At 35.1% G+C, this 24,161-nt stretch overlaps 1 protein-coding gene across 7 annotated transcripts in view; it reads left to right on the forward strand.

The window, feature by feature from the left end:
* Positions 1-24,161, forward strand: part of TAX1BP1 (Tax1 binding protein 1) — a 57,366-nt gene that overhangs the window by 11,491 nt on the left and 21,714 nt on the right. For 4 of the 7 annotated variants that reach the window (XM_040547690.1, XM_040547693.1, XM_040547691.1 and 1 more), the window contains exons 3-7: positions 5,322-5,424; positions 7,932-8,119; positions 9,135-9,293; positions 20,473-20,621; positions 20,759-20,849. In XM_040547690.1, the coding sequence (XP_040403624.1) occupies positions 5,322-5,424; positions 7,932-8,119; positions 9,135-9,293; positions 20,473-20,621; positions 20,759-20,849 (690 nt within the window). Of the gene's footprint in view, positions 1-5,321; positions 5,425-7,931; positions 8,120-9,134; positions 9,294-20,472; positions 20,622-20,758; positions 20,850-22,359; positions 22,546-24,161 lie in introns of all 7 variants that reach the window. The other 3 variants (XM_040547687.1, XM_040547692.1, XM_040547688.1) reach the window with 1 other exon arrangement.

The following is a 24,161-nucleotide window of genomic DNA, read 5'->3' on the forward strand; positions in this document are numbered from 1 at the left end:
CAACTGAGTTCTGGCACAACAACAAAGTCTGTAGCAGTTTTGATCCACATACTGTTTTACTTGATGGTGTTCTCATATTGAAAGTCTTATTCTAATTTTTAAGATTTTTGTTTGTTTGGAGAGAGGACTGGTTTTTGTTGCTTTTTTTTTAAATGCGAAATACTCTTCCAGTTAATAGTATCAACTAAAAAAGAAAAAAAAAATACCATGAAATTATTCGTCTGACTTGTTCATGTGCCATTTTAATCAGTATTCTAATGAAAGTTTTTGTTTTGTTTTTACTTTGGTTTCACATTTGCGTATATTAGAATACATTCTTCATAGGAGAATAGGGCTGTAACATCATGTGAGGCCTAAACAGGAATTAAGTGTGAATTTCCATCTCTTTCCCTCCGTTTCCTTTTTTATTTTTTTTTTTGGACAGCTTTTAAGTTCGAGATATTAATGTCAATAAATATGTTTTTAGCTTGAATATTTAGATCATAGCTTTTTAGAACTCGGTCAGTAACTGCAGGAAACAAAAAATGAAATGATGTAATCTGCGATCAAAGTTCTATGAGGCATTAAAATAGCATGTAAATAGCGTCTGTATTTACTTTTAACGTGCACTCATCTTACAGTTCCAGTAGTGTACTGGAGGGAGTTTGGACAGGCACTAAAGAAGCCCTGCTTCTTTCTGTTTTTGTGCTGACGGCTTCTCAAGTGTTGGAGGATTTCTTTGCATCTGCTCGTTAGAGCAATTTTGAATTCTTAATGTAGTCTGTGTTTGAAGTTTTTCTTCTGCTCTGTTACTCAGGGGTTTTCGTGGGTACTCCTGTGTAGATAAATAGGTAGATATGAATAATCGAAACAGATTTAGAGTCGGATTTTTTATTATTATTTTTATTTTCACAGAGTAGTTTATTTGCTGCTGCTGTTTCAGTGCAAATTGCAGCAGGGTAAAACAAGCCACATCACCCAAAGAGCATAAGCTGCAAAAGGTTTACAGGGTGGCAGGATAGCCTTCACCTGCTACTTGAACATCATTTTATGGAGAATATATTTCTGAAAATGAAACATTAGGTCTAATTTATTTGCTTTTAACTTAACAAATCTTACCTTTTGAGTTTTAAAAGTATGAAATTAAAGAATGTGTTGGCCCAAGAACTCTTTGTTTTAGTCTGTGCTCAGATATCACTTCTTTCAAGTTCTATAGGTTTCACAGAAGGTATCATCTAAAGAAGGATAGGTATGCAATAAGTAAATACGTTTATTTCTTAAAAAAAAAAAATGTTCTTCAGGTTTTCTCTGTTATACACTACTGATTGCCATAACTGTTGATGCCTGTTGAATCACTTAACTTCTTGAGGCCTGCACTATTACTGGGAAGATGCACAGATTTTTCTTTTTACAAGAAATGTTTTGGCTTGCCCTCTTCCATTGCATCCCAAACAGAATTGTATTGGATCACTTGCTGTAATGGTCTTTTTAATTAAAAACAACAAAAGCAAAACCAAACAAAACCACCTTAAATGGACATTACCTTACACAAAAATCTTTCTCCTGTCAGTGTAATCCAAAAAAGGTCTTTACAATAAATGGCGTCATGCAGGGGCTTTGAAGGGTGTCACTCCTGTACCCTGGTGGAGTCTGACCTTGGAAATAGTCTGTATTAGTTGTCTCTGGTATGTTTTGTCACATTGATCAACAGTCAGAGAAATGATTTAGCTCTTCTTATCCCTGTCATTAAATTGAAGATAGTTTTCCAAGCCAACATGCTGGAGGAGGAGGCTGTTCTTCATTTTGCTTTTAGAGCTACAGTTTTCTTTCATTTTTTTTCTTTTTTTGTAACTCCTCCCTTCCCTGCATGCAAATTAATCATGGTCTGGTTGACAAGTATTCCCATCTTTCTCTTAATCATTTTTACTCTTGGTTGATTTCCTCTGCTGTTTTTCCCCCTAGTTTCAGTTGACAGTATTTCTGTTTTTATTTCCTGTCCCTTAAGCAATTCTAAAAATTCTTTATAAAGTGTTAGTCCTATTTTAGGCAACTATTAGCTTTCCTGCTGAGGTGAATGAAATATATGTGTATATATATGTATTTTTTTGGTCAACAGTCACATCTAGGCCATTGTTGAGTCTTTCAGCGTGCTCGTACAGTCTGTGACTGTATAATCTGTTGCCATAGAGAAGGTTATGAACATGGAAGACTGTATTTGTAAATCACTGTGTACTTCATGTTTAATTAAAACATATTGGTAGAAAAATGTTTGAAAGATCTAGATTGTTGACCTAAAACATCTATTACTTACTTTCATTGTCATTTTCTTCTTGGAATATCATTACTTTGGTTTTACTCCTTGTTTTTGTCACCAAAGAAATAATCCTATGAAAATTGATGATAACCATTGTTCAGTAGAAAAGATGTTGAATGATGTTACTAATTTAACTTTTTTTGCTGCACGGTACACAAACTTCTCCTTTTTTAATTTATGCAGCTGGATGAGAAGAGCCACTTGCATGTGCCCCTTTAAGTAGTTGGCTTCTAAGAATCAAGACAGTATGAGATGGGGAGCTTTGGTAGGGGAAGCAGATGATGGGTGACAGGAAATAGGGGGAATTGATGGAAAAAATATGTGCCTGGTAAACTTCCCAGGGTATTGCCCACTAGCTGGTGATGTGTCATGGTTCTCTCTTTACCAATAACCCACAGATTAGAGTTACACTTGAACATATAGTACCAGCTCAGAAACAGGCCAGAAGAGTTGGGTAATTTGCTTTCTACATAATTAGTCTCTTTGTATTAGTATGAATAGAATTTCAAATGACCTAAAAAAAATAAATTATGAGCATTACTGTTAGAGGTAAAGTATTCCTAGAATTTTGGGTTTCAGCATAGAGAAAAATTGAATTGGAAACTGAATTGATCACCTAGGGAAGAGATCATGCTAGCAACCATTTTTGGTTTTATATTCATATATTTATATGGATTTTGCTCCCTCTCTCTACGCTTTCTGAAGTTTTCATTATCAGAAGGAATGTCCATTTTATTCAGGAAAATAGGATGTGTGCGCGCGTTGTTTTTTTTTGTTTGGATGGTTTTTGCTTTTTCTTTTATTTCTTTGTTTAAAACAGAATTAGAAACTGGAGTACGATGAAGAGATTGCTTCAGTTCTTTACCATGTTTGTTCTGAACACAGTAAGTCAGTTTCCCTTCTGAAATTAAAAAGAACAAGACAGGCTTTTCACTCAATGAGAACCCAGTTTCTCTGTTTAAAAAGCTGTCTGCTTTCTGTGTTGTATGCCAGTAATGGTATATGCTTCCCTTCACAGAGGTGAAAGTACCTTCAGTGAAAAGGGGGTCTTAACATCTGAATTGGATATGAAAACATAACTAACGTGAAAATTTGAAAATTTACAAAATTTTCTGTGGATTTTTGTTACAGAAAAAATCTGTGGATTTTTCTGTGGATTTTTGTTACAGAAAAATTGCTTTTATTCCCTCTTCCACCTGCCCCATATCTCCCAATGTCACTGACACCCCAAGTTACCAGAGGAACTTCCCTTCCTATTTCTAAAATATTTTAGTGTGTGAATGACAACCTCAGGAGTTCTCATTTCATTCATGTTTTTAAAAGTTCCTCAGTAGGGGGTCTCAGAATTCCTCACAGATTATCAGATTCCTCACAGAATCTTCTTTGTCTAAGAATAGGCTTACGATACAGTAGTTGGTTCCATTTTGTTTTTTTTTATTGAGTCAGCAGAACAGTCAGAAGCTGTTCTGTATAATGAATGTTGCCTTAAAAAAGTGACTGTAGCTAGCAAAAGGAAGTTTTGAACTGCTTTTGCTGTTGTTCATCTCTGCTTTTTATTAATGTAAAAAAGGCCTGGTTGTAGAGCAATTACTTTTTCCCAAACAGTAGCTATTGCCATGCTTTTAATACAAAGTGGAGAAGTAGTTTTGTAAAAGGCAGCTATGGAATAGTCTCTTCAGATTTTATTTTCTAACGCTAATTATTAATTTTCATACTACTTGAAATCTGTAACTGTATAAATACTGTTTAATTAGTTTGGGTACTACTGTTCTCATTGCCCATATTCTCATTGCCCATTTTTTTCTCCTTTTTATTTTTGTAAAGCTGACAACCTCTTAAGAAACAGTTCTTAGTCCTTTCAAGATATACTATTGCAATGTATCCTTTATAAAGGAGGATTTGATATGAACTTAAAGTTTAGAGATCTTGTCTACTGAAGTAATAGAAATCATGATTACCAACTTCATCTTTTTTGTCGTGTTCCCCTCTCCAATAATGTTGATAAAATCAGTGGACAGTTTGCCACCTTTCCTTCTTAACTCTTCCAAGACACCATACACAGTTACTGACAAAACATGTTACTACTTTTTGACCAGGTTTTTGATATTTTCTTTTAGTTAGAACAAATACATCTGTTTCATTGCACTCCTTTATCATTACATTATTATTGTTCTATGCTGCTTTATAGTAACTGGTTGCTTTGGGTTTCAGGTTTAGATGCATGTATTTCAAGCTTGTTGGAATATATTTCTTTGGGGGATATCATTTCTTATTTCAAGGAACTGCAGGTTTTATGAAACATTGGAAAGTAGGTGTTTATTGAAGTTACTGGGGAAACTGCACTAACTTAGGTTAAGCTCACTTAACTGAGTTAGGTTTTCATGCATTTTTTTCCTTGCAGTTATATTGTGCTGTATAAATGGAAGAATTAGCATTCCAGTGAAATGCTAGTCTTTAGTTAGTATTGCAGAAATTGTCAAAAAAAAAAAAAAAAAGTGCTAGCTTAAACCTGTCATATTTGTCATTTTCAGTAGGGAAGAGGTGTTTTCTTCTTCCTCCTTTGTGTTTTCTGATGAACCTATTGGATTGTGGACACAAAATAGTTGATATTGGCAGAAGTTACCCTAAGAAAATCTCAGTATAAACTACTGAAGTAATATTTTTGTATTTTCAGTGTATACTAGTGTATCTTTATAGAAAAAATATAAATGTACCAAATAATAGTTTAAAGTATAGTGAAAACTGTCTGGTGTTTTAATTTATATAGACCCTTTTATTGCCTTAGACCCATTTATTGCCTTAGGTAACAAGCTTAATAAAATTCATGCTAAATCTTTGACATGCTTGTTAAAAATATTCTTGATTTGTAAACATTGTTAAATATCTTTTTATTGCATGTTGAAGCAGAAATATTCATATTACAGTATGTTTTAAAGGCCAGGCTGTGACATCTTAACTATATGTAGCAATTTTTTCTGCCTAATATTTTCTTTTCTTTTTGTTGTTGTTGTGGTTTATTTTATTTTAGGTTGGTTGGAGTACTGCAAGAGATTATTACACATTTCTTTGGTCACCTACGCCAGAAAACTATGTGGAAGGATCAACTGTTAACTGCGTGCTGACTTTTCAAGGTGAATTTAAATAAAGCAGTATCTACCTGTATTTTCTAGCTTCCATAGTTTTTTTAAATACTCATCTATGTGTTAAGATATTGAGGGTTGGAGAACAGTTCTAGATCTTTAGAAACACTAAAGATGCTGGAAGTTATTCAGACACCAAAAGTGATGCCGTTTAATCATTGGCAGTTTTTTTTTTTTTTTTAAATCTTGGCATCTCTTAAAGCATTGTGTCTTCACATTGTCTGTTTTTAGTCTCTGAACTTTAGACCATTCCAGTGTAAAGTGATTCTTGTTAAAGAAAGAAAGGATAAATAATGTAAATGACGGTTTGGTGAAGGTTCAGTTTTGTTCAGAGTTGCAGAGGACCTTTTGAAAGTGAGGAATTGCTGAAAGTCACTAAATTTTAAGAGAAGAATAAGGAACAAAACAGAAAATGGTACACCACTATACAAGTCTGTATTATAACTGCATTTTCAATACTGTATGGAAGTCAAATCCTCTGCCTTCCCTTCCGAGTCTCAATACAGATCTAGCAGAACTAGAAGATGAACACAGCAACAAGGAAGATCAAAGTCAAGCAGCTTCTGTGTAAATAAGAGGAGTTACAAAGATGAGAACGATGTGGCTAATCATGTATAAAGGGACCTAGGTGGTTTAGGTCTAGCATTAAGAATAACTTTTTCACCAACAGGTGGAAAAACTAATAGTAGCAGCACTTGAACGGGTATCCCAGGAAGGTTTGGATGGATGGGAGTTCCACACACTTGCTTGACTGCTGCAATAGGTCCAGACTGCTGCTGACAGCAGTCACTTTTTGAGCAGGAGATTGGACTAGATGACCTTCAGTACTTTCTTCTGCCAGGTTTTTCAGCCTGGGAAAGGGAATTAAATATTAGAAAAAAACAGATGTCTGTAAAACCAGCTACCCGTGGAACGAGTTGATTATCCATTGTTCATATTGAAAGCAGGGGCCATCAGTGTAAACTACCAGTGACAGATTCATAACAGAGATAGAGATGGTACACAGTCAGATGCAGAATTTCTTGCAAAAGGATGTTACGGATGTTAGAAGATCTACACACGTTCAAACTTGCAAGTAAAAAGACAGTAAGATACTACTCCCTGAGCTATAGTTACTGAAGTACAAGACTGATGGAAATACGAAGCACACAATATGAATGTTGTCTGTATAGCAGATGTAATGAGTTTTACCATTTTTAGTAAAAGCAGCTAAGACTACTTGAAGAAGTCCTCCAGTAGTCTGGAATGAGAGTTTAAAAGCAGCAGCGACAACAAAACAAACAAAAAATTCCCCCCAAAGCAACATAGTGATTGAAATAGGTATTTTAATGTTATAGTTCAGTCAGAACTGAAGCAGTATCTGAGAAGGCGCATGAATTAAGTTTCTAGCTTTCTTTCATTTACTTACCTTAGCTGCTGTTAGAATTTTATCAAATACTTTGTTCTTTTTTTTTTTTTTTTTTTGATCCAGAGAAGATTTTTGGAATATTTCGCTTTTCTTTTTTTGGGTGGTGCTGAAAAGTGACTTCAGAAATATATATTATGCTCACTTCTCATGCATTTTTTTGTATCTTTCTCATCTGTGATAAAGAGGGAGGTAAGAGGATTTTAAGCAAGCTGACGGAAAGAGGAAAAAGTGTGAGGGGCGGTGTTAGGAAAAAGTACTCATGACAAAATTCTTGTGGCATTCAGAATCTGTTTCTGGAAGTACTGGACTTTTAGTTGGTGAATTCAATTTAATGATTAGGAAGTTAGAAAGGGAGCAGATTAAATTGTGGTGAGGTATGGACAGAAATGGGTGACATCACCTGCTAGGTGAGGATTTATTATGCTGTTGTCATACTTAAGCTAGCTAAAGTGTCTGACAATTAAGTATTCTGCATAAAACTTAAGTGGTTTTCTTACCATTCAATTTGGTGAGGCCTGGTTTCTTGGACTTACTAATAAAAGTAAAAATCTCATTAGTTCTGAAAATGGTTGCTTAACATCCACAAATATAACATCACAGCATGTTACTCTGTCTCTTGTCTTTGGCTGTAGAGGTATTCCCAGCCCCAAAGTCACTTACTCTTTGTTCTCTCATTGTACAACAGTTACGTAATAATGTAGTCCTGTTCCATGTTTAGATCTTCAGGGCATCTTGTTGCCAATGATTCTTTGTATTCAGTAAGAATATATTCATTAGCTATTACCTAACGTATGTAAGGTGATGCATGTATATAGTGCTATAGTGTTGTTACTTGTTACTGTCCTAAGCCTCCGGGTCTTTAAAACAAACAAACAAACAAAAAAAAGGAGAAATTCGGGGGGGGAATTGAAATTACTGAAAAGGGTGACTTTTCCTTTGTATTGCTGTGATCGTTGCCTGTGCCCTACTGAAATAATGAGGGTGAAAATCGTAAGTCTAAGATGTTCTGATAATGTATTTCCACGTGGAGAATTGCATAATAGGTTTGTTAGTGCAGAATGTTTCTTCAAATACGAATTTATTTTGATAGGATATTACCTACCAAATGATGATGGAGAATTCTACCAGTTCTGTTACGTTACTCATAAAGGAGAAATACGTGGAGCAAGCACACCTTTCCAGTTTCGTACCTCTTCTCCTGTTGAAGAATTGCTCACCATGGAGGATGAAGGAAACTCTGATATGTTAGTGGTGACCACAAAAGCTGGACTTCTTGAGGTTTGATTCAAAAATTCTTAAAATGTTATCAATCTTTCCACTTAGTTTTTATATGTACATATGTACACACACACATAAATGCATAGAATATAATATTCAAGAACAAGCCAGGAAAAAAACCTACATTATGTGTATATATAATGTATATTTCTGGCTTGATTTTCAGTTTTTGATTGGAGTTCAGAACATTTGCAGATCAAATGAATAAATATTTAAACTGGCTACAGGTATGGCATAACACTTGGTATAAACTGGGAAATCGTAAGAGTGGCTAGTTACCTGCCTCTGCCGTCTGCACTCTCCAACTTAAGTGGGTTGGGGGCAGAGAGGGAAGATTCCATACAATGAATACCCTTTGTGTGAAAGGGTACTCATTGTAAGGAAAAAAGGAACTGATATGCTTTTAGTTGTCCACAAGTAGCACACATACTTGATTTATAGCTTTCAAAATTTAGGATGAGAGATGCAGTACAGAGGTACAGCTGGGATGTTTTTGCATTTAAAGTCTTAGGGTATGTACACCTACTACTAAAATTGAAGAAAAAGGATTTTTCAAACTTCTGTGATTATCTTGATTTCTGTGCCAGTCCTTACTTTTGGCAATGTTTGTATATTTTTTAAATTTCTTCAACATTGTTCTATTGTGTGGGTGTGTGTGTGCATGCGTACACTCAGTGGCCATTTCGCCACCAAGCTGTCATGTTAATTAGCTTTTCCATAGCTGCTGTCACTTGGGAACAGTAAAAACACTTCACTTAAGGAGGAAGAACGAGCAGAAATAAACATGATACAAAATGTGCTGTCTAATCATAATGTAGTACTATAATGTAACAGTAATGTAGTTAGAGTAGTGAAACTTCAGAAATTTGTGAAGGACAAAACTGTAAAATCACCTGGCCAGAAGGCACATATTTTGTGATTCTGCTCAAACATTGGAGTAGTTTGTCATCCACTTATTGGATAGAAATCAAGGAGAGAAAAAATGCCAATAAAAAATTGTTTTGTTTTTTTACAGTTTAAAATTGAAAAAATAGTAAAAGAAAAAGAAGAGCTATTAAAGGTAACTTCTGTTCTGGAGAAGGAAACAACACAACTCAGAGATCAAGTTGAAAGACTGGAAAAAGAACTTAACCATGAAAAGCAGAGATGTGACCAACTGCAAACAGAGCAAAAGGTTAGTTGTTTTACTGATTAAAGCTGACTCATAATGTCTGTAATCCTTCTTTTTCAAGAACCAGTTAAACTGGGTGAAAATCAGCTATCAAAACCTCTCAGCAGTTAGATAGACATTTACACTAGAATAGGTCAGTTCCTATTAACCTCCTGCCACTATTCCTTTTATGTCGTAAAATTGTTAAAATATTTAAGGCTTTTGGTACCAGGCTTGGTAAGATAATCGATGACAACTGTTACCAGATGTTTGACATTTAATTGTGAAATTCATAGTGGAAAAGTAGTTGATAGTTGAAACTTCGCTTATGTTAGTTTAAAATGGAGGATGGATTTTCAAATAATGCCTGTTAAGGAATAATTACACATAACACAGGGTATTGTAAATGGTAATAAAGCAAAAAAAAAAAAAAAAAAAAAAGTTGGTATTAAAAAAAAAAGATCAAGACTTAAGAGTGCTACTGTCAGAACATACTAAGAGTGAACAGTTAACTATGGCTTCTCTTAAAGATTTCAGAAAGGTCTAATGATTTTGAAAGGGAAAAGAACAAACCTAAAAATTAAGTTACAGTCTTAATTGATAGTGGAAATATAAATCTAGCCTGAACCAAAGCAAGCTTACTTTGGAATTCTACAGATAGTAAGGAAATGCAGTATTATAAAAAAGGCACAGAAAAGTTGGACTTAATATATATTTTCAGCTGATGCTTAAAAAAAACCAACAACAACAACCTTTTAGGAGAAGATTAAAAACATGTGGGAGGGAGGTGGTGACATGGACAAATTTGAAGTAATGAAGCCTATATAATTTAGCTGTGGACAGCAGTTAATAGGCTATTTCTAAGTACTAGTATGTATATGTCAACAGTTCTGCACGATACACCTTTGGTAGAAAGGAATTTGTTGAAGGAATTTGAAACTGTTGAAATTTCGTAGTCTACTTTTCAACAGTCATAATTAAATGGGCTGTAACATTAGGTAAGGAAAAAGTCAATGATAAGATCTATTTTACGGGAAAAAAAGTGTAAAATCTTTCATATAAAAGAATTACTTTAATTTCAAGCACGTAGGAGGACCAGTTTAACAAGACTAGAATTAAATACCTAAAAGTACGTATTTCATGTATCTACAGAATTGGAAGCTTGATGGATAAATTTGTATAAGCTATATAGAAATCTTTCATTATTATTTGAAGTTCTTATTTAAAAATAGCTTGAAAGATTGTCAGTTGTGATCCACATGAGCTCTAGAATGCGTTTTTAGAACAATTTGTCAAATGGGACTTCAATAGCTGTCTAGCAAGGGTAGTTAGACAATAGTAGATCAAACACTTCACCTATCTGGAATACTATAGCAGTTTCCTAACCCAGGTGCTTACTTTGTCTCTCAAGTCTTTGGCATTTTCTTATTTTACTACTTTTATGTTTTCTGTTTTTCACTTTTAAAAGAGTTTCTGCTGAGCTGAAACTTGCATTCGTTTATATGTATATTATAATATGCATATAATAAATGCTTACATACATTAACAGAACATAAATCCAGTGTTACTTCTGAAAATTAAGCTTGCATCTTCAAAATCAGATGCATTAATTTACCTTTTTCATCATCAGAAAATTTAATAAGGAGTACTTTATATGCAGCTTTTTCTCTAACCCTTCCAAGCCTAAAGGTGACTTTCCTTCTTTCTTGCTCTCCTTACATCCCTACCCTAGTACTTGAAATACAGAAGCAGGCCAACAGGTTATATGATTTATCTTTGCTGTGAGCATTGTACAGTGGGTTAATAGATTGATTTAAAGATTCCTGAGCAGCAGTTATGCGGCACTCATTTCAATTACAATAGCTAGGTTTTATTTTCCTTCTGGTTTGTTTAAAATAAATAAAGTCAGCTAATCTAGTCAGCTTCATGTGATGTGAATAGTTGTTATTGGCAATAAACCTAAGCAGTCCATTAATTCAAATCTTGTTTGTAAGACCACAAGGGTTAACCTTAAAATGTTAAGTAATCAAAATACAGTTATATTTTATATAACAGCAGAGTCTTCACCTGTGCTTAGTATGAAGTAGGTAATTTTGATTTGAATTGTTTTTTGTTGTTGTTGTTTGGTATCGCTTTTAAGTTACAGAATGACTGCTTTAACAAAGTGATTCTGTGGGTTCTTTTTCTCCTTTTACTCCTAGTCCTCTGGTGCAAGTCACACGCAGGTGGATTTTTAATTATGCTCTAAACCTTTGACACACAAAAATCTTAAATTCATCAACTCCACTTTTTAATCTATTTATTTTTTAAAATGTTTAGTTTGTTAAGGTAAAGGTTTAATTATTTAGAGTTCTGTTAAGTAAAATAACAACAAACAACTTTCAATATACTTCAGAGCACATTAAGTTAAAGAAAAACAATTATTTACAAGTAGAAAAATCTGTATAGATGTACGCAATTAATTCAAAGTGAGTGCAGAGCTCTTTATTCTGCTGGGGTGTTGGTAACTGTTATACATTTATTGCCATTTAAATTCTGATACAAATAATCATGAACCCCTTTATATAACATACTTGTTGATCTGTTTTCCTCTTTTCTAAAAAACAACAAAAAAACTTAATTTCCTCAGAGCAAATAGTGTGGGTACCTGACCTAGTATCCTTGTCTTTTGATGATGTGTATTATTAAGCCACCCTGTATTTTTTACCATAGAATCACAGAATGTTTGATGTTGGAAGGGACTGTTAAAGATTACCTAGTTCCAGTCCACCCGATGCAGACAGGGACATCTACTAGACTTGCTCAAAAGCCCTATTCAACTTTTCTGGGTAGCCTGTTCCAGTTGTCTCACCACCTTCGTAGTAAATAATTTCTTCTTTATATCTAATCTAAATCTACCTTGTTTTAGTTTAGAACTGAGATTCCTTGTCCTGTTGCAGTTTGTTAAAACATAGTTTTCTTAACATCTCCTTTGTATTTATATTTTTTCATATGTGTTTAAGATACTTTCCTCCTTTTAGTACTGACTTTTTTCAGTCTTCACAAATAGCTCAGGGGTATTTGGGACCATTGAGAAATGTCCATAGAAACACTGATTTCCTAATACAGACAAGGTAGTTGTTGGACTATGTCACAGCTCTATCCAAATTAATGTTTCCCTCCCACTCTTAATCATTTGCTCTCTTCTCTACATAGTTACTGTCACGGAGTTCTGGGCACTAGGGTATTGTCTTCTGTGTCTGCTTTTCGACTGGTTGGGATGCTTTTGAAGTAGTGCTTTAGAGGCTCTTTGGGGCAAATATTAGGAAGAAACAAACTAAAGTTAGATTCAATCTTTTCGGAACAAAGTATATACCAAAATAAATCTGTTCAGGTGTAATACAGTCAGTATTCCACACAGTTTGAATATTGGGCAGTATGCATGCTTGTAAACGATGCAAAGATTTGCTTTCTTGAGTTTCAGGAACAGGTGAGTCCCTGTGTATCACTCCTGACAGGTAACTGTAAAGGTCACAACAAACTATAGATTTTGGTTTGCTAATAGTGTTCTTGCTGTTCAGGAGATAGAGGCTTTTGTTGCCTTTTTACAAGATTTCTATCTCATTTCCTACCAAAAATGGGCAGAATAAATGAATTGAAGGCATAAAGTGACTGTGTTATTTGAGTTGTTGAAACATTGCTTCTCATTCAAGTCCTGCATATTACAGTACTCCAATTCCCTTCTTATTTCTAAAGGCTTTTATTTTAGGGTTTACATCTTATTTTATCACATTGGAGTTAAAAACCAAAACAAAACAAAACTATTTTTTTTTCTGGTATTCAACACAGTGGTTCCACAGACCTAGTTTTCTCAGTTTGTTGTCACCACCATTACGGAAGAATATCTGCAAGACGCACAGCTTTGTGCTAGCCAATGTTTGTGCTCACAGGGAGCATATGCTCCAGCCCCACTGTTGCTTTTCATGCAGAATTCCTAGCTCTGTGCTGCGAGTGGATAGACAATCAGTTCTTTCAGCAGTTTTGTCTACTGAAATTATCTGTTGCCCTTCATAAAGAAAAGGAGATGGCTTGATGCATGTTTGTATTCCACGGTATGTGGAGTGAAGTTTGAAAAACTTCATCAGGTCTCCACTTGAAACATGCATATTCTTATTTTCCATTAGCGGATCACAAGCGCACAAAGCAGGATGGATTTTATACAATACTTTGGCAGACTAGATTAGTACACAGTGCTACTGTGGTTTAACCGTGGTAGGCAGCTGAGCACTACCCAGTCACTCTCCCACCTCCCCCTCCAGCGGGACGGGGGAAGAGAATCAGAAGGGTAAGTTAGAAGACTCATGGGGTGAGATATAGCCAGTCTAATAATTAAAAAAAAAAAAAAAAAAAAGGAAGGGGGGGGACAAAAGTAAAACAAAACCAAGAAAAAACAAGTGATGGACAACACCATTGTTCACCACCAGTTGACTGATGCCCAGGCAGTTTCTGAGCAACTGCAGCCCTGGCAGACTCCCCCCTGCCACCCACATTTTATTTTATTTTCTAATTGCTGAGCATGCTGTCATGTGGCATGGTCAGTTTGGTCAGTCCAGGTCAGCTGTCCTGGCTGTGTCCCATCCCAGCTTCTTGTGGATCCCCAGCCTGCTTGCTGGCCGGGCAGTGTGAGTAGCAAGAGGCCTTGTTGCTGTGTAAGCACTGCTCAGCAATAACTAAACGATCAGTGTGTTGTCAACACTGTTTTCATCACAAATCCAAAACATAGCATCATACAAACCACTAGGAAGAAAAGTATTTCTATCCCAGCCCAAACCAGTACAGCTTCGTGTCTTGTAATTACCACTGTGGGCCCCTTAGCCAACCTTCCCCTCAGCCCCCAAGTATCTTAAGCCACTGTAGAACTTCAGTCTGCAAATTCAATCTTAACTCCATTCGGTTAATCTCTTCCTCCTCTTTCATCTCAGAGCCTTTTAGCAGATGCAGTATGTAGTTGTTTCAACAAGATCAGTTTTGGGGGAAAGCGATTCTTTCCAGTTCACGCTTCCAGTTCCTACCTTCTCCTGCCCCCCAACATGCACATTCTTTTTTAGTCTCTTGAAAAGGGCTGTTATACGTCCTGTTACAGAAATACATGCTATCCTTCTGCAGCCTGTTTTCATGCCAGCTAAACCACTCCTATGCTTAATTTCATGCCATCTGGGGAATAAAACGAAGTAATATTTTTACAAGGATGATGTTCTCTGATAACTTTTTTTTTAAATGTAGAATCATATTGCATATATAGCTTGCAACTGTAGTAATACAACACTATTAAAATAATGATGCAATTACTCACTACCGTCATTTTGCTTAAGAAGACACGATGCATGGTCACCAGAACTCTTCCAGGTTGCTTTTAACATTTAAAGTTTTCCTTTGGTTTCCTACTGAGATCACTTGTTTACTGGTACACACCCTGGTGTGAGAGCTGCATTGCTAAGCTGCTTTTACCTGAAAATATTTTCCTTTCAAGAAAGTTGAAGAACATTGAATCAAAAATCGATTGCATGTTTATATATTAAAAAAAGCAATACAAATAAAATAGCAATACAAATATTTCTCCTATATATCTTACATACTATTGATATAAAAAAATACACCTGTGTAAATAAAAACAATGCTTTTTTTTTTTTGTGTTCTCTGGCACCACTGCCCTTGTCTGCTCCCTCAAGGTTTAATATTACTTTCTTGAAGGGGGGGGAATGTACAGTAGCCATTCTATCACTCATGCATTTGCTTATCTGACACTGTACAACCGTTCAGATTTGTACACACGGGTTTTATACATTTTTGTAGAGAGAGCACAGCTTGCACATCTGATCCTTTTGCAGTCATTTGTCTCCCTCTAGTGGGAAAAGAGCGCTTCTGAACTGATTTCTATAATGTTAGAGTGTTGACAAGTCGTATTTCTGTGGCAGTGGTGTTCTCAAAGGTTTAACTTCAGTCAGAAGCAACAGATTTATGAATTAACCTGCACGTTGTTTGACCCTGGGTATATTTGAAAAGCGTTTCCATTATGACACTGGCATAAAGTGAAGCAGAAGTGAACTTACTGACTTGATAAATTTGTTCTTTCATCAGCTTTTGAAAGTTTATTTCACCATTTAACTTCTCGAAACTGGGCTAATTCATCTATTTGATAGGTAGTTTTAATAGGATATCCATCCAAATCCGGATTCTGCTAAGGCATTTTTCCTGCATAGTAGCTTTATACACGGAAGAGTTTTGTTCAAATATCAGGGATTTGTTTGAGTTGGCTTCTGATGCCATTTTATAAGGAGAGTTTCTCTGGTTAGACAGTGATATAAAGCTGCCGTGCAGTGTGTCTGCAGTACAAGTGCCCAGTTCGTAAAAGTAAATGAATTGAGTATTTTTTCTGTGGCCCTTTAAATCAAGCTATGTTGTTTTTGTTTGTTTATGCTGCATGTTCAAAAAGCTAAGAGTCAGGGAAATGCATTGTTTGAAAAACAAAACAAAACCCCATCATGTAAAATAATGACTTAAACATACAAAGTAAACATTCAGAAATGTTCGGGTTGGAACCAGCAGTTACAGGACCGATGGGTGCTGTAAACATTCGGTAAGGAGCAAACCCTGTTTTAATGTTTCAGTGATTGTTCTGTGTATGAATATGTCCTAAAGTGATTAATTTATATTTATTCCACAGAATGATTGGAGATGCTCTTAAATGTTTTAGATAGGCATTCTCCCTGTACTTTAATTCAAAATATATATTTGTGAGAGTGATTTTTTTGCAGTTTAAAGTGAAATTATAGGAAATGTTAAGAATCTAACATTCTGAAATGTAAGCGCATGCTGCAGAATCATAGTCAGCATGTGTAAACACTGTGGCTGCCTCCTGCAAAAACTTGTATGTCTGTAGTCTTCCTGAAAGTAATGGTATGACTGATGTTACTTAGATGAACTTTTACCAAGTTAGGCCTCAGTTTTGGAGAGAGAGAGGGAGTTTTTATTCTGTTCAATAATGTTAATTTTAAATCACTGGTGATTTAAATTCATACTGTGATGCATTAGATTTTGGATTAGAACGACTTCAGTGTTTAGTGAGGTATTTCTGTGGCGCATCATAGCGATGAAGATAAAAACTTAAAAATCAGTATGTTTGTGATTGCTTTCCTGTTTTACTTTGCTGGATTATTAAATTTTATTTTGGAAAGGAAACACAATTTGAGGTTTCCTTTCAGAACATTTGGGCCTTGTGTCATGAGAATACTCAGACAGCTTTGCGGTGGCTGCAACGGTACTGTGTTGTGTTCATCACTTGTCCTCAGAGGTCCTTTAAACAGGGCATGATGTCAGCCAAGTGTTTTACACAATTCTGTAGGAACTCCTATGATGTCAGGGGGGTAAACAAAAGGCTCCTGCAGATAATTAATCTAGATCCCCTAAATTCTCGACGGGATATGAAGGGTAATGGTTCCCCTGACATTAAGTTACATCCAAATAAATCAATCCAGCTGAAACTTGAAAAGTGATGGCAGTTTTTATTTTTATTATTATTATTTTTTGAAGTCGTCTTGCATTTGGTGAATTGACCTCTTTAGTTTGAGAGTTTCATAGGTCACTTTTAGCCTTTCATTCTTCTTTCATAATGGATGAATTCTGTAAAAAGTGAAATACAGGTTGCAGATACTAGCTGTTACTCAAAGGTGACACTTCTTGGTATAGAACAGCTTTTAAAAAGCGGGTAGGGGTGTTACTGTATTTATCAGGATACACAAATCTAAAGCCACTGGTGTATAATTTGGAATTTGTAGATGATGTAAAATCACTGTTCTTTTAGCATCTTTTTGTAATGAAGTGTAAATAAGTAAATGGTGTTATGTTAAGTAATGGCATTTTTTGGACCGGGGGACAGTTTTTCATGTGATTACAAAAAAATTCAATTTACAATAATCAGTTTTAAGTCTTTTGCCACTTCAGAATAGCAATTAAAAAAATAAATTGGTGTCCCATCTTTATTTCCCTTCCCTGTCTGAGGGTGGTACATCAGACTTTCAGTGTAGGATTTTGATTCTGGGAAAACAAATCCACTTGACAGCTACCTTTTCTTTGTTGCATTTTATTAGTGAGACTCTGAGTAATTACAGGAGTTTTTGTTCTGATTACTTTTGTTTTGCAGCAGTGAAGCTGACTTAAGTAACTTCTGGCTTCTTATTCTGCCCTTTGTGATGCAATTTGCTTTCCCCCTCCACCTGTAATACTGTTGCAACTCTTTTGGAGGAGGGGGTGCGTTTCTAAATTGAATTAAAGATAAGATCCAATGTAAAAATAATCTTGAAACTGTCATGTGCTTTTAAACCAATTCATTAAAATGATCCATGCTTTTGCTTTGTTTTTATTTGTTAAGACAGTGGAAGGAAAGATATATTTGTAGACATTTCAGATAAAGTAAGAGAAATTAATTAAGCAGCAATTTAATTATCATCTTGGTAGTAGTGGTTGTACGTGTTGATACGTTTATTATATTCTTCCACTTGAGACTCCGCCTAAAACACAGCCGACCTTTACCCGTAAAATAGTCTAAGAGTACTCATTTTAAATTTTATAGGCTCTGAAACCACTGTAACCAGGGCATATGGGACTGGGACTGCAGCATCTAAATGGAATTGCTAAGAATTCTGTAAAATAACAAGTCGTCTCTAAAAATTAATCCTTTCTTCTTTCAAAACTGTAGGCTTTAGTTGTATCTAAACAAGTTTATTAGGTGAGAATCTGTTAAGTATGGAACTTTTACATTTTAATACCATGTCCCTTTAGAATAACTAGCAAAGCAGCATCAATTGTAATGCTGTTTGTGGAGTGTATTTTTTCAGGCTATTAATTCCTTTTAATATATGTTACCTTTGGCAGCCTGTTTGAACTGTTTGTACAGTTTGTGTATATAATGTATCAGATTAAATTCTTTTGAAGGCACTTGGGTTACAGCAGTTACAGTTATGCCAAAGTGGTGTTTAGAGAAAACAGATATGCATTGAAATAGGCTTTTTACTATACTAGACTTTCAAAACAGGGGCAGGTAATTAGTCTCCACTGCACTAGAGAAGGACAACCAGTTGTAATGTGTGTTGTTGCTGCTGGTTATATAGCAAGTTTTACTTGGAATACCGACTTTAATTAAAATATCCTGCCTTCATTACACCAAAGTATGTGCACTTTTGTTTGCAGGGAACTGATAGCTCTTCAAAAATAAAAGCCTTACAGGAGCTCTTGGTCTTGTCTTTAATACTGTTTTCAACAGACAGTGCATTCATGATCCCTTCTCTAAATACTTTATTCTATTAAGGCATATAATAAAGCCAATTAGAGTTCAAATAGTTGGAATGGATTGGTCCTCTTCCTTTTTAATAGTATCTGTAACAAAAATTAAAATCTACTTTAGGTGCCTGTTCAGGGTTCAGGAAGTATTTGAGACATCAGTTACATTTGCCACCCTCACAATTCACTCCCCCCCGTTCCCAAATCATAATGCCCAAACCTCTGTTTAGCTGCTTGTAAAAGCAGGGCTTAATTACACTTGCAAACAGCGTATTTTTGACAATTAATGAGTAAAAACAGTCCTCATTATATTTTATTGTACTTAAAACATTGTTAGTTAAGTGGAATCTGGCCAGTAGGGGTTCTCCATGAACTCTGCTTGATGTGTTTCTCATGATGTAACAGTACAGTTTTGTTGTTTCAGGGCATTAAGTTTTGTTTAAAAATGATGAACAGATGAACTAGTGCTTTAATCTTCCAAATGCAGAGTGAAAAGACAATTTGTACCTTAGTATCTGCACAAACATTGTAAGTCACGCTGTAGTCAGTCGTGTTGGTCAGTCTGTCTTGACCTTGTTTACATTTTGATTCATATCACTGCCACGGGAATATTTAGCTGAGCTTTACTGAGTTTTGATAACAGAAATGGTAATGTATTTAGTATTACTGATTTATTTTCTCAGGAAAATAGCATTATATTAAAAATCATGTTTTTCTGGGTTAAGATGGCCTGTTTTTAAATGGTCATTTTACTGTGGTGAAGGCAACTTTTAACTGTGCGCTACCTTGGATGGTATAGACATTACTGTAATTAGAATAACGAACGCACACTGTACTTGCAGTGACTTCTCATCTTGCGTCTGTCAGTGTTACAAAGGAATCTGTTCTGGGTGTTATCATCCTCTGTCTCAGCTTCCAATCTCTACGACTTGAATCCTGCAGTTGTTTCATGGTCCTCCATGAGCTTTCTGTGAGGCCTTCCAAATGGGCTAGCTGGTAGAATGTAGCATCATAACTAACTATTCAACATCAGGAGTATTATTGCTTCCATTTTTTCTCCTTCTGCTTGCAGTTGTATTTGCTGTGGCTTGCTTGAATCCCTGGTCCTGCTGGCCACACTATTTCTGATACAAGCCAGGATGCTTTTGGCCTTCTTGGCCACCTTGGCTATTGACCAATACCCCCAGGTCCTTTTCTCATGGGCAGCTTTCCAGACTCTCTTCCAATAGTCTCTGCATAACTGAATGTTTGCACTGAAACAAACTCCTCATTGACTCATTGATTTTATTAAATAAGCACAGTGAATTTAATGTATGTAAGTACCAGGTAGGAGGTTCAAAATGGGCCTGTCATACAGTTTACAGAAGAGAAGAAATCTAATGACCACCCATCTTACGTTGCAGCTTTATATGTGCTCTAAAGTAAAAGCACTGAGTAATTTCAAATATTGTACATTTTAAGAAAGTTTTAAATCATTTAAAATATTTTAGTTGTATAAATGTGACAATGTTTAAGCAGAATGTTCAAGTACATATATGAATGCTGCATTGCTTATTGCATTAGTGGATGATTGAGAATGCTAAATGTAATTTGGAATGTGAATTTTGATCTTTTTGTCTGATAGTAAATTAATAGGTATTATTGAATATTTATAGAAACAATACACATACTGTTTTGTGTAGAAAACTTAAAAAACTTGAAGTAAATAGTGGAAAGTTTGTGAAATATTCCTTTATTAGAAATAAAATATATAGAAGGCACATATACATATTTTTGCATATAACCTAGAAATTAACAGTATTTATATATTTGAACATTAATTCAGATAGCATTTTGTCGTTCTGGAGATGTGCATTGTTAAATGGAATATTTGCGATTATTTTTAAAGGCTAATATTCAAGCATCAAAAACTCTGAAAACTGAAAATGATGATTTGAAGAAGAAGCATGAAGAGGCTGCTTCAAAAGTTCTCCAGCTTGAAGAAGACATCATGACTGTTACTCAAAAAGCCATTGCGAAAGAAACAGAGTTAGACAGGTATTTAGTCATTTTAACCCTTACATTCCTTATTTTACAGTTTCATTGCATATGTGTTTTTTAAACTATCATTTTTTAATATATGTATGATTTTTCTGCATTAATAATTCTGTAATATTAATCTGTTTATTCCTTAGTATGAAGGACAAACTAAAGAAAGTGATGCTTGAGAAGGAGCAACTTGAATGTGTGTTAAAGACAGAAAAGGATGAAAAAGAACTTTATAAGGTAACTTTATTCCTTGTACCTGTGTACACTGAAATGAAGTGGTTTGAAATAAAGGTGGTAATGTTTTACAGAAAGATCTGATAAATGGAATTTATTAAGGAATAAGTGAAGAGGGGCATTTCTGTGAATAGATTTTTAAGAGTTACAGAAGTTTTATATAAGAATGAATGAGGAAAGTGGCATTTGAAATCATCCCATCATGTAAAAAGGTTTCTTAAGGAGAATGTACCACCAGTTTGTTGAAATGCAGGCACAGTAACCTAAAATTCGAAGGTTCTTTAGGTATATACAGTGCATCATCCAGTAACTGGTTATCTTAACGTACCTATGAAAAAGTAAATTACTTTTTACTCTTTCAAGTTCCCTCCCAAGAGTATGTTTTGTAGATCAGTATTCTTGACTCCTTTGAGTAACTTTGAGAAAGTGTAGCAGGAGTTGTGTTGCATTGATTTTCTTCACTAGCATAAATGATTTCTTTTGGTGGTATTGAGAAACATCTGTATTTAAAATAAACAAAAAAAGTCTTGTGAATAGTCTTGAACTTAACTAGCCAGAAGTTCTAAATTAAGTGGGCAGCTGGAACCATCCTTACAGCAAACATGTATGTTTAATTTTTATAGTACTGTACTGTACTACCCTGCTTAATTTGATGTGTCCATTTGCTTAGGAAAGTAGGTAGAGAAGCTGATCAGGCTTTAGCAGTGTCACCCCCTAACTTGTCTTGAGATGATTGTTAGTTTTTGTACTCCTTCTTTTGAAGAAAAAATCCTGTTTCTGGTTTACTTACTGTAATTAGGAAATCCTTGGATTGTGTAAAACAAATCAGAAGCGTTTAAAAGATTATTTACGTTCATAGGAAAACATCTTGTATGTGGCAGGCAACATTAGATTTATACCAGAAGTCATCTTAAAATTTCAAAATGTTTTTTGCAAGCATGGAATTTGGCTGTAAATAAGCAACTCACATCTTGTAGTCTTTGAACAACATTTGAATACAACAATTACCATTTTTTAGGCGTTATACGATAGACTTGGTGACATCTTAAAAACAGCTTTAGGGTTGTTAAAGTAGTTTGCTGTCTTGGTAACTGGATATTGGTGACATAGTCCTGTTTGCTTAGACAACTTCAAGTAGATACTACCAGAAGATTAATTTCTCTGTAGCTTTCTTTAAGTCATTTTCTTGCTTGTGTTTCGTTTTCCTGCATTTGTGAAGAGAAGAGTTAGTTTTGAAAAGCTTAGTGTGTTTTGTATAGAAAATGGGAGCTTACCTTCGACCTGTAGAGTGGAGGAGCTGTTCTTAGAGCTGAAATCAAGCTGAAAGGATTCCAACCAGAAATCTTCTGCTGTGAGGGCAGTGATATTATCAAATGTTTAATTTTTTTTTTCTTTTCCTGTCCTAATCTGTCTCAGAGATGAGCTAGAATTTAGCAAACACTTAAATGGACAGATAAACAGCAGTTTTTTTTAATGTGGAAGAAGAGTTTGACATTTTTTAGCATCATTACAGATACACTTGAAGAATACAGAAATAGAAAACACCAAACTAGTAAAAGAGATCCAGACGTTTAAGAATTTGGATGCAAACAAAGAAAACATGATATCGTATTATAAAGAGGAGGTTGGCAGATTACAGCTATTTATAGCTGAAAAAGAAAATATGAAGAAAGCTTTTTTGCTCTCCTCATCAAATAAGGTAAGCATTGCTAATATAATTGGCCTACTTTAAAATAAATATATCCGAGGTAGTACGTGCTTTACAAGAGAAAGGAAGAATTGATATTTCCTATGTATAGGTTGAGAGCCAGGAGGATTGTGGTGTTCTCAGCAGATGCAGAAAATAAAGAAGGAGAAAGTAAATTCAGTTTCATTTTGCTCACTCTGAGCTTCTTGAGGTGTCTTACGTGAAAAGCTTTGAGGTGAACTCTGTGTGGAAAAAGTAATTTGTGAGTTCAGATGAGTGCACCACTTTTACTGAGTTGCTTATAGCTTCATGAAAGAGGAAAGAAACTGAAGAATAGAGAAAAGAATGCAGCCGTGTTGAGAATGCAGAGGATGATGGAGGAAAAAAGAGGAGAATTCAGAAGATGTACTGAGGGACTTGTTAGGTACTGTCAAGGTACAATGATGTAAAACCTGAGGAGGGATAAGATGCCACATAAATGGACTAAACCAACTGACAAGTCAGCACTATGAGTGTCGGTAGGACTTCTGAAGAGGAGGTGACTTTTGCTATACAATGTGATAGGATTATGGTTAGCAAGTAGTGTGGTGCAACACGATTGTGAATGTGCTGAAGAACTGGTATCCATGCTGTCTGTGGTCTGGGAAGAGTATTTCAGATTAGTTTCAGTGTGGTGCTGTGGATAGAATACCTAGTGGTTGGAGTGCATTAGCTTTGTTTTTGATGCGCATCTATCTTGCTGTTTCATTTCATCTGAAAGGAACCCAGTGTCTGTGCCCTGATACTGTTCTGTGATGTGATCTAGTGTAATAGGTAATGGTGGAATGACTGGGGGTTTTGCTTCAGAAATGTGCTCTTGATCCAAACCAGAGTTAATTTAGACACAGTCTTAGGAGCCAGCATGGAAAAGTCAGGTCATCCAGGTGATGCACTGACTTTATTTCCATCTTGTATGTCTTGTCAGTTGTCTTACTGAAAAAGCAATCTAGTTTTTGAAAGAAGAGACATTGCGTTAAAGTTAGAAATGTAAAATACAAATGCTGTTAAGAGTGGAAGTAGCAAGAGCACAAAAAGAACCCACTATTTTGCTTAAATTACAACTTACATTCTTTTTGTCATGTGACTGCTCTGCAGTTTTGTTTCTCAGTTATGTTAAACTACTACACTATTCTACTTGAAAATTAAAAGCATGTAGTGTGTGTACTGGAGCAAACAAACATACGTCATCTGGTTATCTTGAGAAGCATTTATAACTTTTCTAGTGGGATCATTAACATTTTTGCATTACACTGTGAAATCGTTTACTGAAAAAAATGTTTACTGAAATATGTAACCGATGTAGGATGTGCTGTAAAAAATATTTAAGGTATAGTTCTTTAGAGCACCTACTAGTTCATCCATCTTTGTAAATGTTTACAGGATGTATTACTATTCCACTGGACTTGCTGTGCAATCTTCTATGTGATTATTGAAAATTAACAAATAGTGGACTAGAGAATTTATGTCTAGACTCAAGAATATGAGCTCATAATATCTTCAGGAAGCCCAGTGGCTGCAACTGGCTTATAATAACTTTTATTTATTTTATTTTATTTTTTTTTAAATAATTTTGGGCTTTTCTGAGTGTT

This window comes from Cygnus olor, chromosome 2 (assembly GCF_009769625.2).
Source record: "Cygnus olor isolate bCygOlo1 chromosome 2, bCygOlo1.pri.v2, whole genome shotgun sequence".
NCBI lineage: Eukaryota > Metazoa > Chordata > Aves > Anseriformes > Anatidae > Cygnus > Cygnus olor.